The sequence below is a fragment of the Electrona antarctica genome (genome assembly GCF_951216825.1).
Source record: "Electrona antarctica genome assembly, chromosome: 6".
Classification (NCBI taxonomy): Eukaryota; Metazoa; Chordata; class Actinopteri; order Myctophiformes; family Myctophidae; genus Electrona; species Electrona antarctica.
Genome location: NC_136811.1, coordinates 49,206,294 through 49,226,863, shown reverse-complemented (window position 1 = coordinate 49,226,863; position 20,570 = coordinate 49,206,294). Strand labels below are relative to the sequence as shown.

At 44.7% G+C, this 20,570-nt stretch overlaps 1 protein-coding gene across 1 annotated transcript in view; it reads left to right on the top strand.

The window, feature by feature from the left end:
* The window catches only part of LOC306925120 (activating signal cointegrator 1 complex subunit 3-like), a 250,456-nt gene that overhangs the window by 129,993 nt on the left and 99,893 nt on the right, over positions 1-20,570 (top strand). The window contains exons 13-17 of the mRNA XM_079503798.1: positions 5,665-5,856; positions 8,701-8,925; positions 13,047-13,166; positions 14,145-14,309; positions 19,948-20,034. Coding sequence (XP_079359924.1) covers positions 5,665-5,856; positions 8,701-8,925; positions 13,047-13,166; positions 14,145-14,309; positions 19,948-20,034 — 789 coding nt within the window. The remainder of the gene's footprint in view (positions 1-5,664; positions 5,857-8,700; positions 8,926-13,046; positions 13,167-14,144; positions 14,310-19,947; positions 20,035-20,570) is intronic.

Below are 20,570 nucleotides of genomic sequence, written 5' to 3'. Positions count from 1 at the left end.
GGGAGAGGGAGAGAGAGAGAGGGAGAGACATATAGAGAGATGGAGTACAGAGAGTAGCAGAGAGTGAGAGGGAGGGAGAGAGAGAGAGAGAGAGCGAGGGTAGAGAGAGAGAGAGAGACATACAGTATAGAGAGATGGAGTACAGAGAGTAGCAGAGAGTGTACAGGTGGCAGCTCATCCTCCCACTCCCTCATGGCCATCCAGCGTTAAAAGCCTGTCAGCGTGAGGGCCAAACATTATGACTGTCAAGGGCCACAATGAAATCAACAATTAGCTATCCTGCCGCAATTTAGCTAAGTATACACGAACACTTGATTGTGCAGAGGGAGCCCGGCGTTGGCAGCTTATAGCGGCTATGAAACCGAGAGCCATTTATCCGCCGCTCATCATCGCTGTGCCATCGCCAGTGACACTGTGTGTGTGGGCTCTCTCTGTGGGCATGATTCTGTACTTTGAAATGCAAATGCTGCTACTAGGTGACCTGTTGTGCCAACCATGTCAGAGATGTGTTCCGTAGAGTGGTTCAGTGGCTCAACTGTGTTTATAATGTTCAGGTGTTCACAAAGTTGGTTCCAGGTGAAACTTTGATATCATAGCAGTGCCCATACCCTGGGAGAGGTTGGCAAAAAGGGCCTTTCTGTGTGGAATTTGCATGTTCTCCCCGTGTCCCCCTAGGGTAGGTACCCTCACAAAGAACATGCAGTACCTCCCTCTGGCCAGCTGGGGTGCCTGATGCAGGTGGAGAGGATCTAGTTGGAATATCGTGTTCCTTCCACCCGCTACGTCCAACCGGGGAAACTCCCCCCTATCACGTGAAAAGAAGTGGCTTGGACTCCTCATGCAGTGAAGGAGGCATGATGTCAGTCCGTTGCTCTCCTCAGGTTGGCAGAGGGAGTGTAGCGCCCAGAATTACATTAGATAATTGACAGTGACACTGGGTGAAAAAAATCACACTCGTGTGAAGTGAGGGGCACTCTTATCATCATACATCATACATCATACATATCATCATACATCATCACATTCCGGCCAATCACTTTTGGCGTCCTCACTTTTCTGTTCTCACTTTTTATCCTCGCTTTTTAAGCCCTCAGCCAATCAAATCATCACTATGGGGTAGGCCTACACACAGACACACAAAGCTGGGCATAGGAGGGGTTAGCGACCCTCAAAGAATTGGTTGCAAACATCGTGGAATAAAAATGTAAAAAACAAAACGTGGCTGTGGGTTGCAACTTTCAGCCAAGGTCCATGCAGCTCTCGTGGGTGAAAACAAAACTTTCTCTTTGTCTTTTACTTGTTAGCACAGAGGGGAATTGGTATGTTGATGGTATGTTAACCCAACACCCACCCTGACCAAATCAGACGTATATACATTTTAAGAAAATGGCTGCAATGTGTACCAGGGATGTCTCCCAAGGGGTTCATGTGCATTTGAGCACTTTATCTCCATAAGATTGTAAGCAAAAGCTTCTAGTCTAAACTGTCTTATGTTTAGTTGCTCCTGTGATGGATGGTGAGCTGTGCAGGCACCTCGGGCCGTCTTTGTGGACAGAGCGCGCTCATCTGGCGGGAAGGGGGGGGGGATGAGGGGGCGAGAGGCAGGTCTTAATGTGGGCTGATTAGGAGCTTAGGGCGCTGGCAACTCAAATAGAGCCATGGCACAGCAAACGTCAGCGCTAACTCACCTTAGTCCATTAAGACCTGAGGACGCTGTGTCACCGTAGCTTTTTAACCACGTTAACCATTATTTTAATACTTTAGCTGTTGAAAAATAGCAGATCTATAAGCTGAGTGCCGCGATACGAGCTTGTAAATTGTAGATCTGCTATTTTTTGAAAAATCATGAAAATGTGTGCAAATCTCGGAATATATATATATATATACATATATTCTTTCACAGCAAACGTTTTAAACTCTTTGCTTCTGGGGACGTCTCTGGAACAAAATATGTTCAGATGCGGGTCCGGGTCGGCGGCCAAATACATAGTTACATAATAGTAATACATACAGTAATAGTTTGAGCACCACTGACATAGAAACATAGGTTGTTCAGAAAACTGTGTAGATTTAGACGACATTTTGTGTAGAATCTGGTATCGGGTCTCAATGGGTTAGATTAGAAACCCGCGGGCCGGCCCGGTAACACCGACTGACACCTCCGAGCAGAGCCACATCACGGCACTGGCATTTCAATTAGCCGCCTCCTCCCTGGCCGCGCTCCGGACCCCCCCCCCCCCCCCCCCCGCACCGTGAGAACATCCATCTCCTTTATTCCCATCCCGGGGTTTGATCTGCCACTTTAGTCCTTCTCACACCTTTTTATAGCCACCGGACATCATGATGTAAGTTTATTATGGAAGCAAGTCAACGAGTCAGAGCCCACAGCTTTGTGAGGTCTGATCCCCATTTGATGAGGCCTGTATTAACGGGCGCCGTCCGTCACACAGGGGGGACGTGGTGTTTTTAGAGCCATTTGGAAGAACACAGAGGTAGTTATGACAGTTGACGATGGCAGAATTCAGCTCTTTGGAAAATCCAAGGAGGTACACTAAACATTCTCAAACTGTTATCATTCTTTTTTTTCTTTTTTTGTGGCTTAAGCCTTTATTTTATATTTTTTTATGGAGGGACAGACAGTAGGCTGACAGGAAATGGGGAGAGAGATGGGGGGAAGACATGCAGTGAAGGCCGTCGGGTTCGGGAGTCGAACCCGCGGCACACTGCCAGACTGGATTACCAGCCAAGGTGCCTGGACCATTGAGCCATGGCCCAGGCCTCTTTTTTCTTTTTTGTCATACATTTTTATCCCACAATTTTTGCAACACATTTTTTCATGCACTGTCCATTATCTAATGTAATCCTGGGCGCAACACTCCCTCTGCCAACCTGGGGAGAACAACGGGACTGACCCCATGCTTCCTTCTCTGCATGAGGAGTCCAAGCCGTTTATTTTCACCTGACATGGGGAGTAACAGTTTCGCCCGGTTGGACGTAGCGCGTGGAAGGAACACGTTATTCCAACCAGTTCCTTTCCCCTCCTTCAGGCGCCCTGGCTGGCCAGGGGGAGACAGTATAGAGACCAGGATTTTTTTGTGAGGGTAACTACCCTCAACTGTCAACTTTCAGGCAGTGAAGGTACCTGGTTCAGAGACAGTTGGCTTCTTGTATTGCGGTTTGTGTTTCTTTGTTTGTTTTTTAATCTAAAATCCGCTCCCTCTTCATGTGACACAAGCACACACTTACAGTCTAACACTCACTTACACACGTGAGCGCGTGCTCGCGCGCGCACACACACACACACACACACACACACACACACACACACACACACACACACACACACACACACACACACACACAGCCCTCTCTCTGATGCACAAATCCATAGTTGAGAGATACTGGCTGTAATGGGCTTTCTTGGCGGTGCCACAGAGGCCTGGCCTCAGGGCTCTGACCTCTATTTGGACGCCCAGAGAGCGAGATAAAGCCTTGTGATGAGGAAGCCATTAAAGCAATAAGGCCAGGTCACAGTGCCGCCGCCAGTCAACAGCACAACGCGTGTGTGTGTGTGTGTGTGTGTGTGTGTGTGTGTGTGTGTGTGTGTGTGTGTGTGTGTGTGTGTGTGTGTGTGTGTGTGTGCGTGTGCGTGTGCGTGTGCGTGTGCGTGCGCGTGCGTGTGCCGGCCAAAAAACTTGCATCTCCATATTAAGTTTTCCATTTTCTTTGTAAATGAATGTCCTGCTTTATCATTCCAGAGTGTCGCACAGATGTAGTGAAAGCGTGGCGATTTTGGTTCAATGTCCTGAAAAGTAACAGTCATGGTCATAGGACAGGTATCCTGTGCGTGTGTACATTTGTGCGTGTGTGCGTGCTGTGTTGGTAGAGGTGTTTTACTGCGTGTGGTAAAACAGAGGCAGAAGCCGTGGCGGCCATCACACCCAGTTAACTACCAAAATTGAGCCGATAAGACATGGAAAAAAACCCCACTAGTGTTATTCTTTAAGAGCAGGTATTACTTCAGTGAGACGCATCACCCACCCCCCCCCCCCCCCACCCCCCCCCCCCCCACACACACACACACACACACACACACACACACACTCCGTTACTGTTGTTCCTAGAACATGATCCTCCATGTCAGACGTGCTGCTCCTCTCTCACCCCCCTGACGCCCGCATATTTTAACCCATTTAGGCCTGACCTCAAAATTAAAAAAAAAATCTTCTAAATCCTCCAGTTTTCTGAATTACATATTTTCACGATTTTTCAAAAATAGCAGATCTACAAGCTCGTAGCGCGCCACTCGGTGGCGCGCTATGAGCTTGTAGATTTTCAATTGCTAAATTATAACATAATGTTTAAAACACCAAAAATAACCTATGTTTCTAACTTTCTATGTCAGTGGTTCTCAAACTATTTCATGTCAAGGACCCCTAGTATTTAAGCCTCCGACCCATAGAGTATATAAAGGATAGAGACCGAACTGGAGCATTAGCCCCGCCCCCCAGCTATTAATTTCAGTGGAAGTTGCTCAGTGGCGTTTTGAAGCACCCGGAAGACTTCCGGAAGTATAATGATAACTCAATGGCTCGAGCGAGCGGAAGTTTAGCCTAGCACCGGACCTCAATTTTGAGGTCCGGGATTTTCACGTGACGTTATGATCGTCCGTCCACTTCCATTAAGTGCTGCAATTCCACATTTCGCCAGTAGGTAGTGGCATCTTCAACGTTGGATAGCCTTACTGGGGGCTTGCTCCGACCCCCATCTCAAAATATGTTGTTCCAGGGACCTTCCCGGAAGCAAGCTTGGAAGCAAGCAAGCTTGTAGCGCGGCTGCTCCCAAACTTTGGACGAGTCTCGCATCCCAACATTTTAGTGTGGGATTCATGACCATAAAAACCTTGTATATAACAACAAATATACTGTATTTTAATATTTAATTAAGTGATAGTTTAGCGGTTTTCCTTTTCTTTCTTTATTTCACAGAATCAATGGTCATGAATCACCAGGATCCTGGATGGCTTGATTCTAAACTTAACATTATTTATATCAATATGTTTGTAAATCTCTATGGGAAAAAAATGAATGGCCGATTTTTTAGTGGAACTGCCCTATACTATGATACTATCCTCTGCCCTTCCCTAACGCCCTCCTCCTCCTCGTCCACTCTCTCTATGACCTCAGGTCTCCTCTCCTCTCTCTCTCTCTCTCTCTCTCTCTCTCTCTCTCTATAACCTCAGGTCTCCCCTCTCTCTCTCTCTCTCTCTCTCTCTCTCTCTCTCTCTCTCTCTCTCTCTCTCTCTCTCTCTCTATAACCTCAGGTCTCCCCTCTCTCTCTCTCTCTCTCTCTCTCTCTCTCTCTCTCTCTCTCTCTCTCTCTCTATAACCTCAGGTCTCCTCTCTCTCTCTCTATAACCTCAGGTCTCCCCTCTCTCTCTCTCTATAACCTCAGGTCTCCCCTCTCTCTCTCTCTCTCTCTCTCTCTCTCTCTCTCTCTCTCTCTCTCTCTCTCTCTCTCTCTCTCTCTCTCTCTCTCTCTCTCTCTCTCTCTCTCTATAACCTCAGGTCTCCCCTCTCTCTCTCTCTCTCTCTCTCTCTCTCTCTCTCTCTCTCTCTCTCTCTCTCTCTCTCTAACCTCATGGTCTTCTCCTCCCCCTGTTAGATCCAGCGCTCCAGGAACAAGGAGATGAAGGAGATGTTCCCCGAGGGCTTCGGCATCCACCACGCGGGCATGCTGCGCTCGGACCGCACCCTGATGGAGAGCATGTTCTCCCGGGGCTACCTCAAGGTGCTGGTGTGCACGGCCACGCTGGCCTGGGGCGTCAACCTGCCCGCCCACGCCGTCATCATCAAGGTTCGAACCCTGCTCCTGCCCGCTCGATTGGCCTTCCGTTTGCAATGTCTTGCAAGTCACTGGTCGGTTCCCAAACATTTTTAGCTCAAGACCCAAAAGAGAGATTAGAGCAGTAAACTAAAGGACCCGTATAGATCTTTAACTCTTGAGAGTGTAAAATGCAACCCTTGCGACCCTTCCCCTTCCACCTCCATTTGATTTAATTTTACACTCTCAAGAGTTAAATTATGTTAAACATCTGCATTACTTAAAACCTCTTGAGCGCCAGCGGGGGCAGCGGCTGTCCACCTCATGAACAGCTCTCAGTGGGTAAATGGAGACCCAATTGGTCTCCGGTTCCAACTCCGATGCTTTTGATTTTCCCCCCTGGACCCCCCTGGGGTTTAAGAGTTAATATGAAATTGTTATTGTTATTAAATATTTTTGAAATAATAGATATAGTATAGTATAGCATATTTTTAGATATAGGAAACAAGGAGATAATTCAAATTGGTCCGTGTCCCAAATATGGATCCAGACCCACTATTTGGGAACCCGTGGCTTTACCCTAGAACATTTGATTTTGTAACGGGTAGCCTACCCGATATTATATAATTCCATAAAATAATATTTCTCATCAAAATATATTAAAGTACATCAATACATGGCAATTTGAGGTACTCTAATTTAATCCAGAAATTTCACCCATAAAAAAAGGGCTGGAGAACTTCTCTTTTGGTCCAGCACCCATTCCTGGGACATAACACGTAAGAATGGTCCTGTGAAGGCACAGTCTTAATTGCAACTTCTGCTAATTGTAGGAGTTTGGGATTTTTCTACCCTAATTCACCCTAACACCTGCCTGTAGGGGAAAAAACAGGGATGTGGTCAGGGAAACACACCTACCTTCTATGATGTCACTGAGCATCATGAAGGTACCAATGGCAGGGAAACACACCTACTGTACCTTCTATGATGTCACTGAGCATCATGAAGGTACCCATAGCAGGGAAACACACCTACCTTCTATGTTGTCACTGAGCATCATGAAGGTACCCATGGACACTCCCACCTACCTTCTATGATGTCACTGAGCATCATGAAGGTACCCATGGACACTCCCACCTACCTTCTATGATGTCACTGAGCATCATGAAGGTACCCATGGACACTCCCACCTACCTTCTATGATGTCACTGAGCATCATGAAGGTACCCATGGACACTCCCACCTACCTTCTATGATGTCACTGAGCATCATGAAGGTACCCATGGACACTCCCACCTACCTTCTATGATGTCACTGAGCATCATGAAGGTACCCATGGACACTCCCACCTACCTTCTATGTTGTCACTGAGCATCATGAAGGTACCCATGGACACTCCCACCTACCTTCTATGATGTCACTGAGCATCATGAAGGTACCCATGGACACTCCCACCTACCTTCTATGTTGTCACTGAGCATCATGAAGGTACCCATGGACACTCCCACCTACCTTCTATGATGTCACTGAGCATCATGAAGGTACCCATGGACACTCCCACCTACCTTCTATGATGTCACTGAGCATCATGAAGGTACCCATGGACACTCCCACCTACCTTCTATGTTGTCACTGAGCATCATGAAGGTACCCATGGACACTCCCACCTACCTTCTATGATGTCACTGAGCATCATGAAGGTACCCATGGACACTCCCACCTACCTTCTATGATGTCACTGAGCATCATGAAGGTACCCATGGACACTCCCACCGCAAACATCAGCATAATTGCCTGGGTGAAAATCACTCAGGGTTAGTTTTCGATTAGTCTTGTGTTGACTGTTGCCTCTCGCAATTTTCATATGCTTCCGTCAACAGCAATATATAAGTTAATATATAATAAATATAAACATATTTTCGTGAACGGAAATGCCAGCTTCCTTACTCTGATGTCGGGAGGCATAGTTCCAGACTCTATATAGCATTCAGAGATTGTGGAATAGTTGTCTGGCTATGCGAGACTAGTTTTCTCTAGGGTTAAGTAAGGCGTTTAGTATCGTCACATTGCCTGCATTGTTTGTGATTTCTCATCATATTTACTAACAATAATACACTGTTTGGTTGATGTCTCACGGGGGAGGACGGTGTCAGTCACTTTCCCTCTGGCACAGGCTTTGCCTTGCCAGCCAAGAACCATGGCAAGAGGAGGGGGGCGGTGGGCTTTATAATCTGTATAATCCCTCCTCCCTCCCTCCATCCTTCTTGTTTCCACGGCAACATCAACAACAGGGCACTAGTGTTGATTTCGTTGACTATTATAATAATGTTACCGTTTTACACTGAGGAAAAACGAAATAAAAACTAAGCCATGATGAATATATTAAATATATATAAATACTAAAATGTTATTGAGAGACTAGTGGAGAAAAGATCCAGTAGAACTAAAAGACAAGTCATTTTATGCTTGGCTTTGTGCTCGAAAAAAAGCAGATCTACAAACTCACAACGCGTCGCACTGCGAGCTTGTAGATCGGCTATTTTCAGCATGCAACCAAGTCCAAAATCAGCCATTGTGACACCATTAAGGCATCGCCAAAATACATTTCGGTCGACAAAATCAACTGTAGAATCTCACGATATTAAGTCGACTAAAACTAGACTAACACCAAAACATTTCAGGTGACAAAAGAATATGACTTGAAACTAAATTAAAATGTATTCTAAAAGACGTTTTTGAGGACCCCCTCAAAAACGAGATGATGCATCTCAAGGGGCTTATCACCAAATAAATTCCAAATACTATGACTATAAACTATAAACTAAAACCAAAATGTTTTGCTGTCCAAATCAACCACAACGCACAACACACAAACAGGGCACTCAGATCTACGACGCCAAGCGCGGCTCCCTGGTGGACCTGGGCATCCTGGACGTGATGCAGATCTTCGGGCGCGCCGGGCGGCCGCAGTTCGACAAGCATGGCGAGGGCACCATCATCACCACGCACGACAAGCTGAGTCACTACCTCACGCTGCTGACGCAGCAGAACCCCATCGAGAGCCAGTTCCTCGACACCATGGCCGACAACCTCAACGCAGAGGTACGCATGCGCGCACACACACACACACACACACACACACACACACACACACACACACACACACACACACACTCTCTCATGCACATGAGTCATTCATAAAGGAATGGTGCGTGGTCTTTCCTTACTAATCTTTAGTTAGATGCAATGTCCACAAGAATATAACCGTCCCCCAGGATATTTGGTGTCAACCTGCCTCACAGTTGTCCAGATTGTAGCACGATCTGCTGCTTAATCCGTTAAGACCTGAGGCCCATTCTAAAACAAACAGGTTTCTGAAATACTAATATATAAGTGGTTGTAAATGTTAAATGGTGCATTTATATAGTGCTTTTATCCAAAGCACTTTGCATAGTCCGTGCATTACATTCACACACACACACACACACACACACACACACACACACACACACACACACACACACACACACACACACACACACACACACACACACACACACACACACACACACACATTCACACACTGATGGTGGAGGAAACCATGCAAGGCACCAACCTGCACATCGGGAGCAATTATAGGGTTCAACGTCTTGCTCAAGGACACTCAGTGTGGGGGAGCCCGGTATGGAACCAGCTGCTCTACCGGCTACTCTACCCCTTGAGCTACTGCTGCCCCAAACCTATTTCATGTCTAGGACTGCCACAGTTATATGCATTTGGCCACCGACCCTCCATCTCAAATGATTTTGTTCGAGGTATATCCCCACAAGCAAAGATTTGAGTTAAATATTGTTTCTTTAAAAAAAAATCATGGATTTAAAAATGTGCACAAATCTGCTATTTAAAAAAAATAGCAGATCTACAGGAAGAAGATCTGCTATTTTTGAATGGCCAAAGTATAAAATTAAATGTAAAAGGACACGTCGCGTTCCCGGTTTGAATGGGTTAATGAAGAGACGCGGCGCCAGGAAGGAAGCAAGCAGATGGTGTCTGGTTAGTTAGGCAGTGACAGAAGTGGTGGATGAAATACACACATTTGTTTTACTTTAAGTAAAAAGTACAGTAGCAATGTAGAAATATGTCAATGATGCAACAGCAGTGGCAACATAGAAATGTGTGTGGGGGAGGAATCAATTTGCATAACTACTAAATTGGGGAGAAATAGGGGGTAAAAATAATTGGCTACTCTAAATAAAACAAAATAAAATAGAGTAGCCAACATTTAATTTAAAAGTGATTACCCTCCACCTCTGCTTATAGCGCACTGTGCATTCCAAAAAAAGAGCAGGCTAAATAAATGTAAAGTAGGGTACTTAACGTTATAGCATTTAAGCAGATTTTTGGGTGTAACCTCTGCTAACCCACCCTGGATTTGAAAGAGCTGGAGAGAGTAGAGACCCCTGTTACTGAACAAACATTATAGCATTGCACCTTTAACCACTTACTCACACCCATACTCATACGAATCTGCACTCGCGAGACATGGCCAAAGAATTTCCGGGGGTCCCCAGCCCAAAAGGTTGAGAACCTCTGCTATAGAAGTTCTACTACCGAATCTTAAGTTATAACCGTTATAAGAAGACACTTTACACATAGAGCAGGTCAAGTCCATGCACTTAAATTCCCCCATGGCCAAGTGCTTGGCGATCACAGTGAAGGAAAAACCTCCCTTTAACGGGCAGAAATCTGGAGCAGAACCTGGTTTCTAGGTGGGCGGCCATCTGCCGTGACATAAGAGAAGCACATCATTTATGTATGTGTCCCCTGAACTACGGCACAAAACCAAGGTTGGCTTTTGAAGGAGAATGTGCCAGTATTAAATAATTCATGTATTCTGTTAGCCTGTATTTTGGTTTTGTTTATTTGCATTATTGCCAGTTAAAGGAACACACTTACAGATGGGTAGCAAGTCAGTGTGGGCTTTAGAGGATGTTGTGCTAAGACCTGATGCTTAAGTCTGATTTACACTTTGTCGTATGGTGACGTCAGTGGCCTAATGGTCTTATGGTCCATGTGTCCACCCGGAGATTGGGACTCACTGGGAGGACTGGAGTGCCCGAGGCGATGCCTCCCTGCTTCGCACTCGGCATCAAGTATTCCGTGCCGAAAATAGCCTATATACAAGCTCACAGCGCGTCGCATCGTGACTAAGTTGTGAGCTTGTAGATTGTCGGCTATTTTCGATGCGAGGCACCAGCACGCAATGGCTTTTTGCAAAACAAAATGCTTTTTGCACGTCGGCAATCTGCCAGCCTCTCCTGCCCAAAGTGAATTTGCGGCTGAGCGTAGCTTTCACCGATGCTCTACAGCTCAACTACTGTGAGGCGGGTTTGGACGGAGGCCAGCGGACGGGGAGATGATGTCGTACATCAGGCGACATGACACCCTAAGCTGAGAGCTTCTTTTTCTCCTAATGATTACAGAGATCTGTGATTACAGAATCGATTAAACCCTAAAACCCTTTTGTTGTTTTTAACACTGTTGATGAATTGGTGGTTTGCTCTCAGATTCATTTTAACAAAGAGAGCCACCAGGTATGTGACAGGTGCATTGGAAATGTAAAACTAGGATAAAAAAATAAATCATATTTTTCACACTGACATCATTCCACACATTGTGCTGTTAAACATAATGGTGTAGTTTTCCAGTATTCAGTATATAATACAAATGTATCGTGGAGTTATCTATTAACAGTAAGCAACATTAAATATGCAATGAAGGAAAAATAATTTTCCATGACACTTGATGCATACCTCCATCATGATATTCACAACAATTCCTTTATTCCACTTGTGGGATTTCAAGTGAAGTAGCTTGCATTTCCTCAACTGTCCACAAGATGGTAGCAGAGACTGGTTGTCAGTGGTGGAAAGCAACTAAGTACATGCACTCAAGTACTGTACTGTACACTTTTGAGGCATTTCCAATACTCCACTACAACTCAGAGGCAAATATGTTACATTTACTATTTGACATCCATATTTTACTATAGTTACTTTGTATATTGTTTTCAAAACATACATTAACCACTTCAGCCCTATTTATACTTTGGCTATGTACAACAAGCTCACAACGATGCGACGCGTTGTGAGCTTGTAGATCTGCTCTTTCCAAACAATTGTATACATTTTGAAAACATTAAATGGAAGAATGGAACCTTGTGCACCCTCTCAGAGTTAAATTAACATTGATTTGACGTACAATATAAATTGGGGTCCTAGAGATGGAAAGGCCATTAGATGGGAGTCCGTAGCCTAATGCAGGTCAAACTGCTCCTTGAAATAAAATGATTGAAAATCAGTCACTGCTAGAGCCGTTAACATCTTCTCTAATGGGGGTCCCTGGCATATCTTTTCAGGGGTCCATGGGCTAATAAGTGTCAATTTGGGGGTCCGTTACATGAAAATGTTTGCTCTGGGGGACCGTCACCAATGTAATGTCTCCTCCCTGCTGTCTGTCTGTCCAGGTTGCTCTAGGGACCGTCACCAATGTAATGTCTCCTCCTTGCTGTCTGTCCAGGTTGCTCTAGGGACCGTCACCAATGTAATGTCTCCTCCCTGCTGTCTGTCCAGGTTGCTCTGGGGACCGTCACCAATGTAATGTCTCCTCCCTGCTGTCTGTCCAGGTTGCTCTGGGGACCGTCACCAATGTAATGTCTCCTCCCGTCTGTCTGTCCAGGTTGCTCTAGGGACCGTCACCAATGTAATGTCTCCTCCCTGCTGTCTGTCCAGGTTGCTCTGGGGACCGTCACCAATGTAATGTCTCCTCCCGTCTGTCTGTCCAGGTTGCTCTAGGGACCGTCACCAATGTAATGTCTCCTCCCTGCTGTCTGTCCAGGTTGCTCTGGGGACCATCACCAATGTAATGTCTCCTCCCTGCTGTCTGTCCAGGTTGCTCTAGGGACCGTCACCAATGTAATGTCTCCTCCCTGCTGTCTGTCCAGGTTGCTCTGGGGACCGTCACCAATGTAATGTCTCCTCCCTGCTGTCTGTCCAGGTTGCTCTGGGGACCGTCACCAATGTAATGTCTCCTCCCTGCTGTCTGTCTGTCCAGGTTGCTCTGGGGACCGTCACCAATGTAATGTCTCCTCCCTGCTGTCTGTCTGTCCAGGTTGCTCTGGGGACCGTCACCAATGTAATGTCTCCTCCCTGATGTCTTTCTAGGTTGCTCTAGGGACCGTGACCAACGTGGACGAGGCAGTGAAGTGGCTGAGTTACACCTACCTGTACGTGCGCATGAGGGCCAACCCCCTGGTCTACGGCCTCAACCACAAGGCCTACCAGGTAGGACTCCTTCTCGTGTGTGTGTGTGTGTGTGTGTGGGTGTGTGTGTGTGTGTGGGTGTGGGTGTGGGTGTGGGTGTGGGTGCGTGTGCGCTGTGGGTGTGTGTTGCAGGCGTGTGCTGTGGTTGTGTGCGTGTAACGTCACTATACGAACACAATTGCTGGGCAGGGAGGTGTGTCACTGCACACAGGCTGAGGGCGGCACCTGTTAGCAGGGAGTGTTGGGCGGGAGGAGTATAGGAAGGAGGCTCTATGTCCTCCTGTTGGGGGCTCCTCACTGGCACGTGAGCTAACCTCGCCTCACCAGGCTTTCCACCACCTCGGAGGAAAGCCTGGTCTCTGTTTCATTTCGGTATATGATCCGGGCGGGAGCGGATGATATCGTTACGTCATGTTGTAGTATTGGCAGGAACAACAAACACGAACTTCCTTTTCCCTCAAACCGGAAGAATAACAATAAAAGCTCATGTAGCCTGCAGCTTTTATTGAGAAAAATCGGTTTGAGGGAAAAGGAAGTTCGGGTTTGTTGTTCCTGCCTGTCGACTACAAAACAATACTACAACATGACGTAACAATATCATCCGCTCCCGCCCGGATCATATACCGAAATGAAATGTTGCCCAGGCTACACGTGAGCCAGTAGGATGCAACAGTAGTAGCCTCGGAAACCCAGACGTTTTACAACAGCGGTGGCAACACACACAGATGTGTGTGTGTGGGGAGGAATTAATTGATATAACGACTAAATTGTGGAGAAAAAAAAACTAAACTTCTAAATTAAGTTTAGTTTAGTCTTAACACGTTTAATTTCCATATGTAATGCAACAAGCGAGAAAATAACCATAGCTTATTTCACCTAGCCTTTTACAAAACAAAGAAAAGATAGAGAGAGAGAGAGAAAACAAACAAAGGACAAGACACTTTGCTGTATGTAAAGTAAAAACTGCTGAAAGTCTAAAAGCCTTGGTGTGTGTTCCAGATGGACCCCGGCTTGGAGCTGTACCGCAGGGATCTGGTGGTGCAGGCTGCCAGGAAGCTGGACAAGGCCCGGATGATCCGCTATGAGGAACGCACCGGATACTTCTCCTCCACAGACCTGGGCCGCACCGCTAGCCACTTCTACATCAAGTACAACACTATAGAGGTAGTACTACATCACTGCTACATCAAATACTACACCATAGGGGTACTAACTACATCACTGCTACATCAAATACTACACCATAGGGGTACTAACTACATCACTGCTACATGAAATACTACACCATAGGGGTACTAACTACATCACTGCTACATCAAATACTACACCATAGGGGTACTAACTACATCACTGCTACATCAAATACTACACCATAGGGGTACTAACTACATCACTGCTACATCAAATACTACACCATAGGGGTACTAACTACATCACTGCTACATCAAATACTACACCATATGGGTACTAACTACATCACTGCTACATGAAATACTACACCATAGGGGTACTAACTACATCACTGCTACATCAAATACTACACCATAGGGGTACTAACTACATCACTGCTACATGAAATACTACACCATAGGGGTACTAACTACATCACTGCTACATGAAATACTACACCATAGGGGTACTAACTACATCACTGCTACATCAAATACTACACCATAGGCGTACTAACTACATCACTGCTACATGAAATACTACACCATAGGGGTACTAACTACATCACTGCTACATCAAATACTACACCATAGGGGTACTAACTACATCACTGCTACATCAAATACTACACCATAGGGGTACTAACTACATCACTGCTACATGAAATACTACACCATAGGGGTACTAACTACATCACTGCTACATCAAATACTACACCATAGGGGTACTAACTACATCACTGCTACATGAAATACTACACCATAGGGGTACTAACTACATCACTGCTACATCAAATACTACACCATAGGGGTACTAACTACATCACTGCTACATCAAATACTACACCATAGGGGTACTAACTACATCACTGCTACATGAAATACTACACCATAGGGGTACTAACTACATCACTGCTACATCAAATACTACACCATAGGGGTACTAACTACATCACTGCTACATCAAATACTACACCATAGGGGTACTGACTACATCACTGCTACATCAAATACTACACCATAGGCGTACTAACTACATCACTGCTACATGAAATACTACACCATAGGGGTACTAACTACATCACTGCTACATCAAATACTACACCATAGGGGTACTAACTACATCACTGCTACATCAAATACTACACCATAGGGGTACTAACTACATCACTGCTACATCAAATACTACACCATAGGGGTACTAACTACATCACTGCTACATCAAATACTACACCATAGGGGTACTAACTACATCACTGCTACATCAAATACTACACCATAGGGGTACTAACTACATCACTGCTACATCAAATACTACACCATAGGGGTACTAACTACATCACTGCTACATCAAATACTACACCATAGGGGTACTAACTACATCACTGCTACATGAAATACTACACCATAGGGGTACTAACTACATCACTGCTACATCAAATACTACACCATAGGGGTACTAACTACATCACTGCTACATCAAATACTACACCATAGGGGTACTAACTACATCACTGCTACATCAAATACTACACCATAGGGGTACTAACTACATCACTGCTACATCAAATACTACACCATAGGGGTACTAACTGCATCACTGCTACATCAAATACTACACCATAGGGGTACTAACTACATCACTGCTACATCAAATACTACACCATAGGGGTACTAACTACATCACTGCTACATCAAATACTACACCATAGGGGTACTAACTACATCACTGCTACATCAAATACTACACCATAGGGGTACTAACTACATCACTGCTACATGAAATACTACACCATAGGGGTACTAACTACATCACTGCTACATCAAATACTACACCATAGGGGTACTAACTACATCACTGCTACATGAAATACTACACCATAGGGGTACTAACTACATCACTGCTACATCAAATACTACACCATAGGGGTACTAATTACATCACTGCTACATCACATACTACACCATAGGGGTACTAACTACATCACTGCTACATCAAATACTACACCATAGGGGTACTAACTACATCACTGCTACATCAAATACTACACCATAGGGGTACTAATTACATCACTGCTACATCAAATACTACACCATAGGGGTACTAACTACATCACTGCTACATCAAATACTACACCATAGGGGTACTAACTACATCACTGCTACATCAAATACTACACCATAGGGGTACTAATTACATCACTGCTACATCACATACTACACCATAGGGGTACTAACTACATCACTGCTACATCAAATACTACACCATAGGGGTACTAACTACATCACTGCTACATCAAATACTACACCATAGGGGTACTAATTACATCACTGCTACATCAAATACTACACCATAGGGGTACTAACTACATCACTGCTACATCAAATACTACACCATAGGGGTACTAACTACATCACTGCTACATCAAATACTACACCATAGGGGTACTAACTACATAAATACTACACCATAGGGGTACTAACTACATCACTGCTACATGAAATACTACACCATAGGGGTACTAACTACATCACTGCTACATGAAATACTACACCATAGGGGTACTAACTACATCACCGCTACATCAAATACTACACCATAGGGGTACTAACTACATCACTGCTACATCAAATACTACACCATAGGGGTACTGACTACATCACTGCTACATCAAATACTACACCATAGGGTACTAACTACATCACTGCTACATCAAATACTACACCATAGGGTACTAACTACATCACTGCTACATCAAATACTACACCATAGGGGTACTAACTACATCACTGCTACATGAAATACTACACCATTGTACTACTACAAGGCTTCCCAGACTTCTCAGGCCACAAAGCAAAGTTACTATATTTACCCAGGGTAACTGGACTAAGCATCAGATACTTGTTTACAGCCAGGCCCTGCTCATAGAACATTTCATGGTAGTGGTTCAATGCCTTGCTCAAGGCAAGAAAAAAATAATCCTATTTGAACTAAGGACCCCCCCTCCCTGATAAGCATTTAGAATTGTAGGCATTACATTTAGTTTGACTCGATTCCACGGATAAATATTTTGAGAATAGCCAAATTACAAGCTCACAGCACCTCGCACTGCAAAGGGCTTCTGAGCTTGTAGATCAGCTATTTTCACAATGTTTCCCTCTGTCTTTCTTTGTGTAGCCTAATTCAAATGTTTGGTGGTACAAAATTCAGCTCTGGTACAATGCAACACAACCCAACAATATTATGTCATATTTGACAATTTCTCCAATTTGCAATTGGTATTTAAAAGGTCTTGAAAGTAATTAAATTGTTACTTTAGAGTTGTGCAGATACCGTATATTAGAGACCTGCGGATAATGGATTTAGCCGCGGTTAACCGCAGTTTAGGGTGGATTTGGGTCATTAAAATATATTATAAATTAATATTGGATAAACCGCGAGTGAAATAATGCAGGAAATAAATTAATGGCATCTATCTATAGGCTTATTATAGCTTTTAAGACGCACAAAATCACGCAATCCGCAACCAAAAAAAAAAAAGATCTAAATTTGAATTATTAATGAATGCGGTCGGATAACGGGCTGATTATAAATATACACACGTAGATTCGGGTGACACAAAAGCTCATCCGCAGGTCTCTGCCGTGTATACTGTACACTTGTTGGAGTGAGAAAATACAGTTGCACATTAAACTTATCATCTGGGGACCCCCCCAAAATAATTTGGGGACCCAGCCTGGGGGTCCTGAGCCCCAGTTTGGGAATCAGTGAACTAAAGCACTCCCAAACGTTTTTAACCTGACTCCGCCAGCTGGTGGCAGCAGTGAGTTCCTCCTCCTGCTCCCATCTGCCCATCTGGTCCCTCTCGGGCAGAGACCATGTACTCTAGCGGCCATATGCGGCCGCTAGAGGCGGGATCAACGTGATACTGATGACGTATTGAAGCGCTGCCACAGTGCAAACGTATCGTTTCTGCTTGAGAGAGAGTCAGGTTAAAACGTTTTAGCCTGTGACCCAAAAGAGAAATGTGATGTCTCCGCGGGACCCAAACTAGTGAAAATAGCAGATCTACATGCTTGCAACGCGACGCTTCGTGCCATGTTGTGAGCTTGTAGATCGTCTATTTTCACTACTACTACTACTACTACTTGTTTTCTAATTTATAGAATTTCTTTGAAATTATTTTGGGAATGTTTTTTGAAAATGTTTTGAACTAACTAAAAACTAAATGTAGGAAACAAAAAAAGACCCATAAAGGTTTGTCTGCGACCTGCAAACGGCTCCCGACTCACTGTGTGAAGCAGTGATCTATAGTATAGGCTACTGTAATACAACAACATCGTATATCTCCACTGAACAGCTACACTTTAACAAATGGATGCTTTGCTGTGCCAACAGTATCTTACAAGTGTAGAGTGCTTGTTATTTACAGCCCACTCCTTCAGATTATGATGTGTTAGGATAGATAACCATACCAGACTATATACTTATTTTTCAAAAGGCACACATCTCATACATTCTTGTTCTTTTATCTACTACTGCAGCATTGTTTAGTTGTCCTCGGCGTTGCTGCCATGGCGATGGCCTCATAAGGTCATGTTGCATTGTGTGTCTTGTTGCCGTAATCATGAATGCTTCCTGTGAGGCATTTATTGTTCCATGTGATGTGATAAATTGGGACACGGGCGTAATATAAACCACTGACTTGAAGTAATGACTGCAGATAGCAGGGATCGGATAATAATCCTTATCGTTTATTGTGATGTTCTGTATCTCTTTGCCAAAAAATAGCGGATCTACAAGCTTGTAGATTTGCTTATGTTCCCCACAGAATATACTGTAGATGCTGCAATGTACAAAAGTGGCATTTTAAGAGTATTACGCATATTTTGATTATTGTAATAATTGCAATCATTTTGGCCGCAGTAATTGTGACACGAAATATCGGCCTGTCTTTCTCTTTTAGGAATCTTACTGCACTCTGAATGGGCTCAGAATAATATGCACAGAATAACTCTTCCCCATGATACTAATTAAGGCTCTGTTTCATTTAGTGTGCAGTGGTTCTCTCAAACCTTTTCATTTCAAGGACCCCCTACAAATGGAACCAAATGGGCCCGTACGGGTCCATTTGGTTCCATTTGTACACTCTCAGGGCAGTATTATGCGTGTCTTAAGTACCAGGTATTATGACTTAACTTAAGACCTGGAGGCGTGGTCAATGCTGTTTGGCCACTCAGAATAGCCAAATGGCATTGATCACGCCTCCAAGTCTTAAGTTAAGTAATAAGACCTGGTACTTAAGACACGCATAATACTGACCTCAGAGTTACACACCCGTACGGGGCCATTTGGAACCCACTCAAGGACACTTTGAGACCCACTGGTGTAGCAGTGTGTTTCCAGTGAGCCAACATGCACACTAGCACAGCACCCTGTCTCTGTTTGACCAGAATGGAACATTCTGTGTAATTTATTAGTATCATCGGTAACACCTGTAGAAGGTAGTAGGGAAGGGGTCCAAGTTCTTCCCAAAATGGCATCTGTGCATAGAGCCCATTGCCTTGTTGTTGTTGTTGTTGTTGAAATGTGCTACACAAATAAACATGCCTTGCCTTGCATTGCCACGCAGACGTTCAACGAGCTGTTCAACTCCCAGAGGAACGAGGCCGACATCCTCAGCATCGTGTCCAAGGCAGAGGAGTTTGAGCAGGTCAAGGTGAGCTGTGTTCAGAGGGCCTCGTCGTCTTATTACAGCCAAAATAGCCCATGTTGTACATCGTACATCGGGCAGTGCTGAATCAAACACACCGAATCAAAAGGCCCCATGATGTGATTTGCGTGTAACACAATCAAGAGCGACACTTTTTTGTGTTTGCGTGTCCAGTGAATGAACGTGCATGCATTCAGCGCACCGCCAGCACTATCGCCGCTGCTCCCGTAGGGTTATAAGGCTGCTCCCCGAGGCTGGTTCTCCTATTTTTTAGTCTCCTCCCACTGAGTGTTTAACCCATTTTTACTTGAGATCAGATTCTATAAATGTCTTCTACATCCTGACAGTTTTCTGAAAAAGCTATGTTTCTATGTCAGTGGTTCTTCGATTTTTCAAAAATAGCAGACCTACAAGCTCGTAGCGCGCCACTCGGTGGCGCGCTATGAGCTTGTAGATCTGCTATTTTTCAATAGCTAAAGCATAACATAATGCTAACACCAAAAGGGGTTCCCGCCCAAAATGGGTTAAGAAACTGTTGGACG